General features: G+C 43.8%; 1 protein-coding gene across 4 annotated transcripts in view; it reads left to right on the top strand.

Annotated features, from left to right (window-relative positions):
• SYN3 (synapsin III) overlaps positions 1-16,748 on the top strand; it is a 387,951-nt gene that overhangs the window by 72,860 nt on the left and 298,343 nt on the right. For all 4 annotated transcript variants that reach the window (XM_029597328.1, XM_029597325.1, XM_029597326.1 and 1 more), the window contains exon 4: positions 8,709-8,766. In XM_029597328.1, the coding sequence (XP_029453188.1) occupies positions 8,709-8,766 (58 nt within the window). The remainder of the gene's footprint in view (positions 1-8,708; positions 8,767-16,748) is intronic.

Below are 16,748 nucleotides of genomic sequence, written 5' to 3'. Positions count from 1 at the left end.
GGCCACGTGAAAGGCCTCATTACTCTTGCCAGTGAGTAGATTTGCTAGGAACATGGTCCAGCTGGCTTCTGGCCAACCCCTCAGGCAGGTAGTTCTTTCAAAATTCTTCAAGAACACATCTGGGGCTTTCCCCGCTTTCATCTTAAAACAGGAGGTGGAGGCCATGCCTGAGTCATTGTGGTTTGCATTGCTTGTGCAAACTGGGTCAATACTGTTTGCTGGTTGCTCACCAGTGTTAGCTGCTGGGTTACTTGTTCAGTCAGGGTGTGGCTGCCCCTCAGTGAGGGGCTGTATGTCTCACTCCATGCCAGCTCACTGGCTCTGGTCTCACAAATGTTTGCTCGAAGGGTCTGCCCTCTTCTGGAACACTCAAACAGAACTCCATTTCTCCTTACAGAGAAAAAATTAAAACAAAACCTGCCTGTTTGGCACTGACTCAGTATAAATATAGGTCCCTGACTTCAGGCGAAGCTATCCTTCTTAGCCTGTTTGTAAATTAAACTTTTAGCTGCTGCTGCTGCAGTGAGGCCTAATAAAGGAGAAAGTAATGGAAGGAAAAAAAATCTACCCTTTTTTTATTCTTCTTTTGCCGTGGTTTCTCTGCGTGTGCAAGGCTTTAGTGCACCTAATATGGAACCCAACATTGTATAACTACAGCAAGGGTTATTTTTCCCTATATGCATCACCTTGCACTTGTCCACATTAAATTTCATCTGCCATTTGGATGCCCAATCTTCCAAGGTCCTCATGTAATGTATCACAGTCTGCTTGTGATTTAACTACTCTGAATAATTTTGTGTCATCTGCAAATTTGATTACCTCACTCTTCGTATTCCTTTCCAGATCATTTATAAATATACTAGCTGTTAAGCCCGTAACAACGGGCTACATTAAAAAAAAATGTTTGGTCCATTTCCTTCCCCCTCATTCTCCCTCTCCCTTCCACCTCCCCCTCCCCCTCATTCTGCCTTCCACCTCACTCTCTCCTCCCTCCCCCCCTTCCCCTCAGTCACACCCCTCTCTCAATCCCCTCCCCTCCCAGCTCATTCACAACCCCTTCGGATGGCGCAGATGGAAGATCTCCGGGGTGGGGGGGGGGAGGACCCTCCTTCCCTACTTCCCTCGCGCGCGCCACCGCTGCTACTGGTCCTCCCAGTGCCATTTTTGTTAACAGGCAAGCTCTGACCGACATGCTCATGCGCGGTAGAGCTGCTCTCTACTGCGCATTTGCGGCACGTCGGTCAGGGCTCCTTTATCTAGTAGATTGAAAAATAAGGGTCCCAATACAGATCCCTGAGGCACTCCACTGTCCACTCCCTTCCACTGAGAAAATTGACCATTTAATCCTACTCTCTGTTTCCTGTCTTTTAGCCAGTTTGCAATCCACGAAAGGACATCGCCACCTATCCCATGACTTTTTACTTTTCCTAGAAGCCTCTCATGAGGAACTTTGTCAAACACCTTCTGAAAATCCAAATACACTACATCTACCGGTTCACCTTTATCCACATGTTTATTAACTCCTTCAAAAAAGTGAAGCAGATTTGTGAGGCAAGACTTGCCCTGGGTAAAGCCATGCTGACTTTGTTCCATTAAACCATGTCTTTCTATATGTGCTGTGATTTTGATGTTTAGAACACTTTCCACTATTTTTCCTGGCACTGAAGTCAGGCTAACCGGTCTGTAGTTTCCCAGATCGCCCCTGGAACCCTTTTTAAATATTGGGGTTACATTTGCTATCCTCCAGTCTTCAGGTACAACGGATGATTTTAATGACAGGTTACAAATTTTTACTAATAGGTCTGAAATTTCATTTTTTAGTTCCTTCAGAACTCTGGGGTGTATACCATCCGGTCCAGGTGATTTACTACTCTTCAGTTTGTCAATCAGGCCTACCACATCTTCTAGGTTCACCGTGATTTGGTTCAGTCCATCTGAATCATTACCCATGAGAACCTTCTCCATTACGGGTACCTCCCCAACATCCTCTTCAGTAAACACCGAAGCAAAGAAATCATTTAATCTTTCCGCAATGGCCTTATCTTCTCTAAGTGCCCCTTTAACCCCTCGATCATCTAAGGGTCCAACTGACTCCCTCACAGGCTTTCTGCTTCGGATATATTTAAAAAAGTTTTTACTGTGAGTTTTTGCCTCTACGGCCAACTTCTTTTCAAATTCTCTCTTAGCCTGTCTTATAAATGTCTTACATTTAACTTGCCAACACTTATGCATTATCCTATTTTCTTCTGTTGGATCCTTCTTCCAATTTTTGAATGAAGATCTTTTGGCTAAAATAGCTTCTTTCACCTCCCCTTTTAACCATGCTGGTAATCGTTTTGCCTGCTTTCCACCTTTCTTAATGTGTGGAATACATCTGGACTGTGCTTCTAGAATGGTATTTTTTAACAATGACCACGCCTCTTGCACACTTTTTACTTTTGTAGTTGCTCCTTTCAGTTTTTTTCTAACTATATTTCTCATTTTATCAAAGTTTCCCTTTTGAAAGTTTAGCACGAGAGCCGTGGATTTGCTTACTGTCCCCCTTTCAGTCATTAAATCAAATTTGATCATATTATGATCACTATTGCCAAGCGGCCCCACCACCGTTACTTCTCTCACCATATCCTGTTCTCCACTGAGAATTAGATCTAAAATTGCTCCCTCTCTCGTCTGTTCCTGAACCAATTGCTCCATAAAGCTATCATTTATTCCATCCAGGAACTTTATCTCTCTTAGCGTGTCCCGATGATACATTTACCCAGTCAATATAGGGGTAATTGAAGCCTCCCATTATTACTGCACTACCAATTTGGTTAGCTTCCCTAATTTCTCTTAGCATTTCACTGTCCGTCTCACCATCTTGACCAGGTGGACTGTAGTATACCCCTATCACTGTAGTCTTCCCTGATACACAAGGAATTTCTACCCATAAAGATTCAATTGTGCATTTAGTCTCGTGTAGGATGTTTATCCTGTTGGACTCTATGCCATCCCGGACATAAAGCGCCACACCTCCTCCCGACTGCTCCTCTCTGTCATTGCGATATAATTTGTACCCCGGTATAGCACTGTCCCATTGGTTATCCTCTTTCCACCATGTCTCTGAGATGCCAATTAAGTCTATGTTATCATTCACTGCTATACATTCTAGTTCTCCCATCTTACTTCTTAGACTTCTGGCATTAGCATACAAACATTTCAAAGTTTGTTTTTTGTTTGTATTTTCATTCTGCTTTTTAATTGATAGGGATAAGTTAGAATTTTTTAGCTCAGGTGAGTTTTTAGTTACAGGCACTTGGACTACTTTTCTTATTATTGGAACCTCACTGTCTGGATGCCCTAATTCTAATGCAGTGACTCACTTGCACATACCCCTGCTCGATCCGCGCGGTGGCAACACAGTGGCACTTCCCTTTCAAACTTTTGCCCCAGGCTCCCCAACTCAGGCGGGAAGCTTGCCATGACTGCTGCACTGTGAAAGCTCAGCCGGAAACTGCAGGACGTCTACATCGCCTCCTGCCCCACGATCTCGTGAGGACTTGTTGGAATCTGCTTTAGAATAAAGGAGAGCGGCAACCTGCAGGAAAAGAGATCGCCTCGACAGACGTGCCCCCTGCCGCTGGGAAATCTGCAAAGCACCTTGCCCCGCGGCAGCAGGAGATGACGTTGGGATAAACGGATTCCTGCTGCCCGGGGTTAGGGGCGTGTGCTGCCACTGAGGAGATCGAGCAAAGTTAACACCGGGGGTGACCAACAGCAAATCTCCGACGTAGCTTAAAATACGCTCCACAAGTAGTACTTGTGTTTCTTTTTTTTATCTTTTCTCTCTTCCTGATTGACTTTAACACTTTTTAAATCTGTCATCCTGTTTCCGAATGTGGCTTGCCATGCGTTAGGCACAGATGTATTCTCGCTCTCTCTCGTTATTTCCACCCTCACTTCACATCCTGTGTCGGCGCATGATAAGCAGAGAGTGGCCCAGGCTGCAGAACATATTTTTAAGATTATTTTTCCAATCCACCTTACGGCAAGAATGAAAATACTCAAATCAGCCTCTAAGAAAACGAGTTTAGTAGGGCGATAACCTAAAATGACACAGGACCTCTGGGCAAAGCCCCCTAGTTCTCCCTTCCACTTTAAGCAGGGTGAGGCGGCAGCAGGAGATGATGTCAGGATAAAGGCGACTCCCGCTGGCCGGGGGTTAGGGATTGGCAGTGTTTGGCTCTGGCTGCGGCAGAGGTGTTGTGGAGGGGCACTGAGGCCAGCGCCTCACCCTGCCTCATGCTGGAACCGCCTCTGCTTCCATAGTTCATCCAGGCTGCTGGCTAACTTCTTCAGTGTAATGCACCAGACTTTAATGATGAAGTCCTACCAGTGAGCCCCAGAGGGATGTTCAGGCCCAAGCTATTGGGCTCCTTCACCCAGAGAAACCTCTGGAAGGCCGAGCCCAGAATCGGGATCTCCTCCCACCCACCATGACCCATTCTTCGCTGTCTGATAGGTTTGCACTGTACCAGGACCCCTGTGCGCGCTCAGTAACGCCATCCCGAATCTGTCCAGGAGAATCTCTGACGGCAGCCACGCCAGATGCAATGAGCTTGTGTAAAGGGTGATGGAGTTATGCTTTGTAATATCTTCCTGGGCTTTGTCAGCTGCAGAATCACAATTTATTGAACAATTTTGGCTGCTACCGACAGAACAGAAATTGAGTGAAAAATTGCAAACTTTTAAATCAAATTGTATGTCCTGGGAGAAGCAGAGCTTTCTTTTATTTGTTTGTTTGTTTATTTATTTATTTAAGGTTTTTTTATACCCGCAATCATGAAAACATATCTTGCTGGTTTACATAAAACAGGAGTGAAGTATAAACGTTAAACTAGAACTGTGGTGACCGAAGATGCAGTTACATTTAACAAGGGTAGCAGAACTTGGAGTAAGAAGGAAGAGAGAGGAAGGAATAGAAATGGTTAAACAATATACAAATTAAATGCTATATACAAAAGGCATGGTTAGGGCTGAATGTTTTGAGGAGTCATTAGATTGTGTTCTTCCCGCTAGGCAGCTGTGTCCAATTTTTAGGGGCAAGTGAATCATTTGAGTCAGGGGGGGAGGCCATTCTGCTTGAGAGAGGATTATACTAAAGATAAACTCTCTCATTGTGTCCAAAACTAACAGCATCCGCCCTCTTTACAAAGATAAACCACAGGCATGATAACAACCCCACAGCAGTACTTGGGAATCAATAAACCGCAGCTTTATTGACAAACAAACACGGCTCATTACCCGAGCTATACAAAGACTGCTGACCACGATAGCCCCAGAGGACAACCGCCACACCCCAGCAAGATGACCCACCCCCAGGCCGATGTCAGCCACATGCTGCCTCAGTGCATGGCTCCGGCTACAGCCAAGCAAGGAGCCCACCTCTGGGACAACTGAACCCAGTGCTGATCGTCCAACTGGCCCGGCTGGCACATCAAGCCCATCCTGGAAATTCAGCCTCGCTCGGGTAACCCCTTCCTCCATCACAAGCCGCCACAGCAACAAGACCAGCCACCAACATCTAGAACAGCTAACGAGGGGGTGGGTGGGATGCAGTGGGAAGACTCAGTTATACCCTGCTGGCTCCCCTGCAGTGCCCAAACCAACCAGGTGCAGCCTGAGCCCACCTCCTGGTTCTGTCCCCGCAGCAGGAGGCTGGGCCTGGCGCCCGCCTGCCCCACACCAAAGATAAACCGATAATGTCAGTTCAGCAGGACAGTGAGCAGCCCCTCCCCTCGCTTCACCACGGGTGTGATGCATTGTGGGCCGTGCAGTAGCAAAGCTAAAGAGCCACCCTGTGCTAAGACCCCTCGTCTGCAACAGCTGTTTTTCCATTGGTCTTCCAGGGGGCAATATTGCAACGTTGCGCATGAGTGAGCCAGCAAATATGCGCATATAGTACATCAGTTTTCAAAGCAAACTTACATGCCTAAGTCCACTTTGAAAATTCTCGGCAAAACTATGCACGCGCGGTTACAACCGAGAGAATTTGTGTCCTTTGTTTATTATTATAATTATTTATAATTTCAACAAAAACAATTCATGCATGCACAGCCTGAAAGAGAAATCTGCAGAATGAAGTGCAAACAGGACATATCCCAAGTATCCACGCACCTCAACTGAAATAGCCATGAAAGTCTGCTCTACAGGTCACTGTATTGGAAGGAGGGGGGAATCTAGGAAGGAATGACAGCGCAAAGCAAGCGCGAGGCAGCTGGGGGAGACCTCCACCCTGCTCTGACGCTCAAGAAAGCCACAAGCGGGGAAGGCTTAGCAGAATGGGGCCTAATGCTGCACCTGAGGAGGAAAGAAATGTGCATGGCTTTTAAACCTAAAAAGGATGAGCATAAGTCCCAGCCCCACCCAGTCTCCGCCCTGTGGGATGCACGGGGCGGAGTCTGTGCCTGCAGCATCTGTGGGCATAATTTTACGCACCTGTCAGTCGCACAATTTTCCATAAAGCGTAAGACCCTTTGAAAAGTTCCCCTCATGAAAGGAATCACAATTTAGAAAAGCTGAGCAATCTGAAGAAAGTAAAAGATGTAAAGCTTCTGGATGAATACATTAAAAGATCTGTCTTGGAGGTAAAGAGAGCTTTCATTACCTGATTGTGGTGTGTGGAGCCTTTTTCCTGCTTGGCAGTGCCTCAGTGGAACTTTTCTTATTTTCCCTGCACTGTGGCTTCCGGGGGTAGGCAGGAGCCTGCCCCAACGGTGTAGCCAAGAGCCAATCAGGTTGGACCTTGTTACAGGGAGGGGCTACAGGAAACAGCTAAAGCAGCCTCTCTTCGGTGCGTAGTCGCCAAGGCGCGCGGCCAAAGCCGCGTGCCAAAGGGGCGCGTGGCTCTGACTGGCTCCGACTGGATCCAACTGGGCCTATATAGAAATTTTTGATAGAGGTAAGGGCTTCTTGTCTTTTCTATCCAGGTAGGAAAAGTAAAGGGGAAGAAAAGGGGGAAAAAAATAAAGTGGTTTTTTTTTTCTTTTTGGTTAGGATCTCTTTGCCTTCGTTAGAGAAGCATCTGATAAGTAGGGACAATCAGGTATAACTGTCCTAAAGTTCCTTGATCTGTTCATTATATAAATGCCTCATACTAAACGGAAGGCAAAATTAAAGCCAACCGTAAGTACACCAAATTTAGATCAAGGACAGAGGACAGTAGCCCCACAGATAGCTCCTATAGAGGGGGCCGCTGTAGGGGCGGAAATGGAGCTAAATCTGTCCCTATTGGCCAATAATATCTCTTTGAGTCCAGGAGCGCCGGGCATTCCACCACCTTCTGGTAAAAAAGGGGAAGTTTCCCCCAGTTTGCCAGAAAGCTCCCAGGATGGGATTTGGAAGAGGTTAGTGAAATATTAAATGGGAAAGAAGTATTGGAAGGGGGGACTCTTCCTTCAATAATTGAAACCAAAGAGAGTAAACTAGAAATGAATGTACAATCTGCTAAAGAGGTGCCGAAACATGTGAAGGGGAAAGCAAAATCTCAAGAAATAATAGTAAGACCTACATCAATAACCATGGATACTTTGTGGAATGTTTTAGTGAAGTTAGACTCTTCTATTAAGGATTTATCTAAAGTTGTTAATGAAACAAATGAAACAGTTAAGAGTAATTCATCAGCCTTGATTAACTTGCAAAAGCAGAATAATATTTTTGATCAACGCCTCCTGAAGGTGGAAAAGATTCAAGTTCAACAAATTAAGGCTGAGTTTGAAATGCAGAGGAAAATTGAAAATATTGAGAATTATGCACGTGTCTTGAATCTCAGAATTGTCAATTTTCCTTTTATAAATAAGATCTCTCCTATAGAATTGTTTAGGATGTATATTGAGAAAATTTTGAATATAACTGGTCAGAGTATGTCCACTATTGTAAGGGCATTTTATATAAGTAATACAGTTAAAACAAAGGATCAGGTTCATTTGACACAAGATAATGCTGTAAAGGATTGTAGAGAAAATGCTGAATCCACTATAGATTTGTCTGATCTCCTAGAAAAATCTCAAGATGAAATTGTGGTTGAAAAAACAGGGACTATGTTGGTAACTTTTGCATTTATTTCAGACAGGGATACTATCTTAAAAAAAATTTTCCGCAGTAGGTTAAAAACCTTTTACGGGAATAAAACATGGATTTATCCTGATTTAGTAAAAACCACACAAGCTAGAAGGAAGCAGTTTCTCGAATTAAGAGCTAAAGTAAATGAGAAGGGTGGTCATTTTATTCTCCGCTCCCCATGTAAATGTGCAATAAAACTGAATGGAAAGAATGATCAATTCACTGACCCTGAGCATCTCAGAACCCTCCTGGGAGGCTGAAGGAATGTCACTTAGTATAAACGAAGGGGCTTAGGAACCTACATTTGTTTTATACTTATTGCTTAAATAATTGCTCATAATGTTTAAATGCTTCTCTAAATTTTTCTTTAAGATCTCAGATGGATGTATGAAAAGTGATTCTTTTGAAATATGTCGTATGGATTTGAAAATATGTATAGAGTACGCCACCTGTAAAAGTCATTATAGGAAGTAATGTATTGTATTTACATGTTAAAATCATAAATAAACAATAATAAAAAAAAAAGCTCTGTCTTACAACTTCTGATTGCAGGTTAACAAGCAGTGGCAGAAGTGAAGTCTGCTAACGACCCTGTCTTGTGTCCACAGGGCCAAGTACTTCCATGCTAAGAAGGTGAATGGAGAATGCGAGATCCGTGTGGAGCAGGTGAGTGCCCCCAGACTGCGGTCAGCAGAATTAGTGCCTCTCATTAATTCAGCAGCAGAAAGCTCACCGTTCAGAATAGTCAAATTCTAGTTCCCCCATCAGATTTTGCCTTTATTTTCCCTAAGAATTCACCCTGTTTTTGTTTTTCCATTTTTCCTCTATACCTAAAGGTCAATGAACAACCGGGGGGGAGATATCTTTTTATTAGACTAAGCACATATCTGTGAAGGGCTTTCAGGATCTCCACTCCCTTCCACAGGTTGCATTGCTATGGTGGTATAAATGGATAGGGGATGGGATGCCCCATGGTCTCCACCACCTCGACTGGGAGGCCGTTCCATGCACCCACCACTCTTTCTACCAAAAAATGTCCTTAGATTACTCCAGAGCCCACTCTCTCTCACCCTTATCCCATGACCCCTCTTCTAAAGCCTCCTTTCCGCCTATAGCTTGCAGGTATTTAAACATCTCCATGACGTCTCTGTGGAAATTGGGTGTCTCAGAGTCACAGGTCTTGTTCTACCAGAACCTGCTGTAAACCATTTATTCCTGGGTTTCCTAATCCTCTCTGGGAATTGAGTGAGATATTCTGGATACTGTAAGGAGATTTCTGCTTTCAAACGAGTCGGCTCCTTTTTCATTGCAGACAGCTGAAAGCAAATTGGACAACCCTTAATTCTCCAAGTGATGAACCTTAGGACATAAGCACCACAGATGTTACACTGAATAAAAGACAAAAGACATTCTGCTTATAGTGACTAATATACAAGTTGTGAGACTGGTACTTAGGGGTTATATTATTATTATTATTATTTAACATTTTTATATACCGACCTTCATGAAAGAAAATTCATATCAGATCGGTTTACAGATAACATGAGGGGAATAACAAAGTCAACCATATAACAAGAAATGAAAGTTACATATAACAAGGGGTATTAACCTGGAGGGCTAGGATAGCCGGAGCGATAGAAGGCATAACTGAACAAATTAGATAATACAATAATATGATGAGAAGAGGCATAAGTGTATAGGCTACACTTGTCAGAGAGTTTAGGTAGGAGTCAGTGTCTGAATTAGTGAGGAATTGCTGGAACTGTAGGTTAAGTGAAGGCCTGGATGAAGAGCCATGTCTTAAGTTTTTTGCGGAAGGTAAACGGGCATGGTTCTAATCTGAGTTCTGTGGGCATCTTGTTCCAGATGGTTGGGCCAGCTGTAGAGAAGGTTCGTTCTTTGGTAGATGATAGGCGAGTAGATTTTGTTGTAGGGGGTTGCAGGGTGCCTTTATATGCTTCTCGAATCGGTCTGTCTGATGAGTATAATTTGAGGGGAATCTGGAGGTCTAGTTGTTGTTGGTTGTGAATGACTTTGTGGATTATAGTGAGAGCCTTGTGTAATATTCTATATTTGATTGGCAGCCAGTGCAGGTTCTGTAGTATGGGAGTGATGTGTGTTCCTCTGTTGGTATTAGTCAGGATTCTTGCCGCAGCATTTTGGAGCATCTGTAATGGTTTGATAGATGAAGTAGGGAGCCCGAGGAGAAGAGAGTTACAGTAATCTGTTTTGGAAAAGAGTGTGACTTGGAGCACTGTCCTGAAATCTTGGAAGTGGAGGAGGGGTTTGAGCCTTTTCATGACTTGTAATTTATAAAAACAGTCCTTGGTAGTGTTATTGATGGCTTTCTTAAGATTCAGACGGTTATCAATGATTACTCCAAGGTCCCTTACTTGCGTGATCTGGGTGTTGCCTGCTGGTGGATTGATTAAGGCCGAGTGGTCCGAGGAGATGATTAGGAGTTCAGTCTTATTTGCATTCAGAACTAGATTCAAGTTGGTGAGCAGACTGTTTATAGATTTGAGGCAGATTTCCCAAAAGGCGAGAGATTTAGGGAGAGATTCTGTAATGGGAATCAGAATCTGTACGTCATCTGCATAGAGATAGAATTTTAATTTTAGGTCCGTAAGCAGTTGACAGAGGGGCAGGAGGTATATATTGAATAGTGTGGGTGACAAGGAAGAGCCTTGTGGTACTCCTAATGTTGATTTGACATCTGGGGATTCGTTGTTATTGATTTTTACTTTGAAGCTTCTGTTACTTAGAAAGGAGTTAAACCAGCTGTGTGCAGATCCTGTTAATCCGATTTCTGCTAGGCGATTTAGTAGGATGGCGTGGTTCACTGTGTCAAATGCGGATGAAATGTCCAGAAGGACTAGGATAAAAGATTGACCTTTGTCTAGGCCCATGAGGATGTGATCGGCAAGGGAGATAAGTAGGGTTTCTGTACTAGCTGCTTTACGAAAGCCATATTGGGATGGGTGAAAGATATTGTGCTCTTCCAGGTATACAGAAAGTTGTGTATTAACAACTTTCTCCATGATTTTTGCTAAAAAAGGGAGGTTGGATATGGGGCGGAAGTTGGAGATGCCTCACTTTAGTCTAAGTTGTTGGAAAAACTGTTTAAGAAGAAACACCCTCCTTTTCCTCCAGGATGTACAGGTTTAGATCTTTAAGTCTGTCCCTATATGCTTAAGATGAAGACCACTGCCCATTTTAGTAGCCACTCTCTGAACCAACTCCATCCCGTTTATATCCTGATGAAGGTGCAGTCCCCAGATTTGTACTCAGTATTCCAAGTGAGGTCTCATGAGAGCTGCCATGCTGGGTCAGACTGTGAGAGTCCATCAATAGGATCCTGTTTCTAACAGTGGCCATTCCAGCTCACAAGTACCTCCTCAGACTTATACAGAGATATCACCTCCTCCTTGTTGCCGGCTATTCTCTCTCTGCTCCCAAGCATCATTCTTGCTTTTGTGTTCGCCTTGCCTATCTGTTTGTTTGGCCACTTTCACATCATTAGATATGTTCGCCTCCAGATCAGCCATATTCCCATTTAACAAAATTACTTGCAATAACGACATTGAAAACCAGTTTTACACACATTTGCCCCCTGCTTAGGCATCTCCCTCTTAATTCACCAGAGAAGATGTGCCCAAATCAAGCCCAGTTTCTTGACTGTAATATATACAGGTGAATTTTCAAAGGAGCTAGGCTTGTAAATGTAACATACTATTCTATCAGTTTACATATATATATATATAATTTTTTTTTTTATATACCGATATTCAATCTGAGATATCACATTGGTTTACAGTCAGGTACTGTAGGTATTTCCCTGTCCCCAGAGGGCTTACAATCTAAGTTTTGTACCATTTACCTGTGTAAAACCTATGGACATTCAATTGTATATACAGTAGCAATTTTCAAAAGCCCACATACACGGGTAAAATGCATTTACAAGTGTAAAACCCAGTTTTAAGCGTGTAAGTGCTTTTGAAAATCAGGCCTTCAGTGTGGATGGAGTACATTTGCCCATAAAAAGAAAAGAGATTCTTAATTTCCTTCAGAAAGAACAGGTTCAGATAGCGGTTTTACAAGAAACTCAAATGCCGTGTCTGAGAATAAAGGGCTAGATATTCATAGAATCATAGCAGTGAAGGCAGAGAGGACCAAATGGTCCATCCAGTCTGCCCAGCAAGCCCACGGCACCATCTGCCGCTCCGTGCAGGTTACCCCCATGCTTAACAGATTCCCAGACCGTAAACGTCAGGCAGTCATCGGTTGCTGTTTGAATCCAGTTCCCCATTATCCCCTGCCATTGAAGTAGAGAGCAATGATGGAGTCGAATTAACCGTATGAAGGCTTATTGGTTTAGGGTAGTGACTGCCACACCAGCAAGTTACCCCCATGCATTTGTTCTTCTTTTCTATCCTCTGGCATTTAGGGATCCACAGTGTTCATCCCATGCCCCTTTGAAATCTTTCACTGTTATTAACTTCACCACCTCCTCCAGAAGGGCGTTCCAGGCATCCACCACCCTCTCCGTGAAGAAATATTTCCTGACGTTGGTTCTGAGTCGTCCTCCCTGGAGTTTTGTTTCGTGACCTCCAGTTCTACTGATTTCTTTCCAACGGAAAAGGTTTGATGATTGTGCATCGTTAAACCCTTTCAGGTACCTGTATCCTATCTCCCCTGCACCTCCTCTCCTCCAGGGTGCACATATTCAGATCCTTCAGCCTCATATAGACCCCCCATCATTTTGGTTGTCCTTTGGGTTGCCTCTATCCAAGTGCACTTTACCGTCTAGTGTTAGCTGTGTCACTAAGCTGACATTCAAAACTTCTCTTCCCTCATAATGATGGTCCCTTGCCAAATGGCCTCTTCTTCCACAGTTAAAGCCCATGGAGAGACTGTGGCCAGTGGCCTGGCTACAGAAGATAAGCTGTCCACCTCAGAAGGTTGCTGCTGGGGTCCTCCATTCTCATTGATGCACCAGGGAGGCTGTGCGGACGCCTTTCTATCCTCCTTACCACTTTGGGCATTCATTGTGCCTGGTGGAAGGCATCTGCCATTTCTAATGCTTTTCCAACGTGAGCCGTGGGTGTCACAGGTCCAATTCTGCATAGGCCTAGAAATTGTTCAGGAAGCACCTCTCTGGCCACCTCGAGGCTGGTTTTTGGCTCCGGCTGCAGCCACTTCCAGCCAGCATCTTTCAGGCAATGGAACATGTTTCGGGGGCTTTCCCTGTGCTGTAGGATGCCCTGCTGGAAATGAGTTTACCCTACTCTTTCTAGGATGGTGGTCTTCACTTCCGCATAAGTCAGAAGTCTGGGTTTCCTCCTGGACTCTCTAAACGTGCCACTGATGCCCAAATCCTGTCAGTAAGCATATCCACTTTCTTCCATTTACGTCAACTATATTACCTTTGTCGTCTTCTCAACAACCGTGCATTTGCAACAGAGATCCAGGCCCGTGTTGTCTGCTGCTTGGACTATTGCCATGCTCAGTACATTGGACTCCCCAATAAACTGCACCACTGCCTACAGCTCATTCAAAATGCAGCAGCTCGAGTCATACTTAAGGCCAGGAAATATGACCACATCACATCTCTCCTCATATCTATACACTGGCTCCCTTCACACTATCAGGCAATGTTCAAAGCTTTAGTCCTCACATTCAGAGGCCTCACACCTGCCTATCTGCACAGCTGTTTCTCCCCCTACACACCCACTCGCCCTCTGTGCTTACTTCCCCAAGGCACTTGGTTGTGAAAGCCCTCAGAGAACTGAAACGCTCAACCACCAGAAAAAAACCATTCACAGGAGCAGCTCCCACTCTCTGGAGCTCTCTTCCAGGCGACATCAGACTTGCCCCTGACTTGCTCACATTCAGGAAATCCATGAAGCTGTTTGTAAAAGCCTGCAACCTCCCTCTCAAACCTGAGAACGGACCTCTGTCCCCCTGCCATCTGAATCCTTTTAATTCTTGCAAGCCATTAGATCTCCCATTCTGCTTCACCAGTAGATCTTGAAATATAAACACTGATTGTACCCATAAGTCTGTTACTAAACTTATATATTATTATTGTTAATTGTTATTGTTACTCATTCCCTTTGTAAACCAAGTTCTTTGTAAATCAGCCATGTTCCTATGTAATTTCAATTATCGTTCTCTGTAACATGGTTCCTTGTCACACGCTTTGAACTCTATATTGTGTAAAAGCGTGATTACAAATAAACGTTGATCATGATGAAAAGTGGCCCTTCCCACCCGGGTTGGCTGCTTGAAAGACTGCTGAGCTTTTGCCCGTGAGCAAATTTGCCAAGTACGTGTTCCAGTTCACCGTGATTTTGATTGACTACATAAATTCTCTGTTTTGTTGAAATCATTAAATAATTTATTTGTGAACATCTTAAAAATGCTTGGCCATTGAAGTTTTTTGCCAAATCTCATCATGCTCTTCCACTTCACTTCTGGCCAACCCAACAGGTAGGGGGCAATCCTTTCGAAGTTTTTCCAGATCCTCCCCTGCCTTCATCTTCAACAAGACAGGAGGTAACAGATTCACCTGGATTGTAGCAGCTTGCGTGGTAGAGAACATTGACTTCCTCGAGATGCCTCTATTTCCGTTGGTTGACTGTCCAGGTTACCCAGAGAACTGAGTTGGAGTATATGACCTTTGACTATACAATGCTTTTCTTGTTTGGTACAGTACTTTAGCAGTGGGTGCTAAGGCCTAATTGTTCTGCAGTGTTCCTTCATACTGTTGATAGTTTCTTGGACTTTTGTCCCAAAAGATTATCTCCCAAGCAAGGAGCATCCACCATCCTTTCGTAGTTGTCCTTAGTTAGGCTAGAGTCTCTAAACCATGCTAAATGTCTGATAGCTATAGCAGAGGAATGTGAGGCAGTACCATAAATATCCAGGAAGAATGTGTTTTCCTAGATTTTCAGGAAGGAGATGAGTGGAATCCTTCCTTATGCCTTGCATAATATTGAAAAGATATTGTTCCATCTGCAGTTGGTGAGCAGCAAATCTTGAAATTAGCATAGTGACTGATTTTTTTTTGCCTTTTTCAATGCCAACTTGAGACGCACCGAGTTGTGTGGACGCTGTGTTCTGTGGTGATCAGGTGCTTGCTGTACTCTGTATTTGGAATCTAACAGCTTTGAAACGGAGGGTCCGGAATAGGAAAAACAGGAATTGATGAAAGGGGGTGGGAGCTTGATCAAGATGGCGGTGCAAGGTGAACATTGAGCGTCTCTGACCCAAGTTTCCTGCAATGCCTCATTCCTCACGAAAAAGATGCCTGAAAGATTGGGCTATAGCTGAGGCCCCCTCTGGGGGACTACAGGTGGGCCCGATGGATGCTCATGTAACTCGAGGTTTGAGTTTGCCAGCAGAATCACTGGGAGAGGAGCGGGAAAAAGATTTACCTGCCCTGTCCTTTGATTCATCTACCATCTCTTCCACTGGTAAATGAACTCCCCTGCTGAATCCTGCATTGTTGAGAGTGTCGACCCCTGGAGGGGAAGAATTGCAGGCAGAGGATCCCGGAACTCCCCCATCTCTGAGTTGGAAGGTCAGTTGGAACCATCTGGAGCACAAGTGCTCATTTCATCTGGTCCACGGCGGGGAGCTGAATTTGGAGTCGGGACAGAAGCTGCTGAACCGAGCAACATTTCCTTTCATGATGGGACTGAGAAATTTTCAGCTTTTTTGGTAAGACCAACCCATATTAATCTGGAATCTATATGGGGAGCTATAGAAAGTTTGAGCAAGATTATATATGTAAAGCTTAATCCAATGGAGAATAAAATTAAAGTTTTGGAAGATAGATTCAATGAGTTGGAAGCTGATCAGACCTGAATGAGAGATCTATGTGAAGAAACTAAGATGGAGGTTCAATCGATTAAAGGCCTGCAGGCATCAATAATTAAGGAAAATATGGTAACAGCATCCAAAGTTGAGAATATGGAAAATGTTCTAAGGAACCGAAATTTAAGACTTATAAACTTTCGAAAAAGTTCATCAGTTACCCCAAAAGATATGCTGAAAAGATACTTGCTTGAGGTATTAAAGATTCCAGAACAAGCTCTACCACCTATATCTAAAGCCTATTATACTCTGAATTTCAAGGAAGAGCCTCCATTAACATCACAGCAAGATACTTCATTGGTTATGGACAATTTAACTATGATATTGGAAAAATCTATTACAGAGGAAGCTAGGTCGGCGACTATGATAGTAACATTTGTGCTAGATCCAGATAGGCATTGGGTCTTACGGCTTTTCTTCAGGCATAAATCTGTATTATTTTTGGGCATGCAAGTCCGTATTTTCCCCGATATAGCCAAACAGACCCAGAAAAGGCGTCAGCAATTCCTAATATTGAAACCAAGGGCTGTGCAAGTAGGAGCTATGTTTTTTCTAAAGTTCTCCTGCAAGTGTTGTATTAAATTTAAGGGCTCGTCTTACATTTTCTTTCAACCATCACAACTGTCTATGTTTCTTGCTGATAAAGTACCTGAAAATGAATTAGCTCAGTAGGAAATTTAAGATCCGACATAGCAGTTTTAGAGTTAAAAAAAAAAAATAGCCTTGTTTGAAGCACCATTGTTTGTTTTCTTTTTCAAATATGGGAA

Source organism: Rhinatrema bivittatum, chromosome 4 (assembly GCF_901001135.1).
Source record: "Rhinatrema bivittatum chromosome 4, aRhiBiv1.1, whole genome shotgun sequence".
NCBI classification, from domain to species: domain Eukaryota; kingdom Metazoa; phylum Chordata; class Amphibia; order Gymnophiona; family Rhinatrematidae; genus Rhinatrema; species Rhinatrema bivittatum.
Note: the sequence above shows the minus strand (reverse complement) of the source record. Positions and strands in the feature narration are given on the sequence as shown.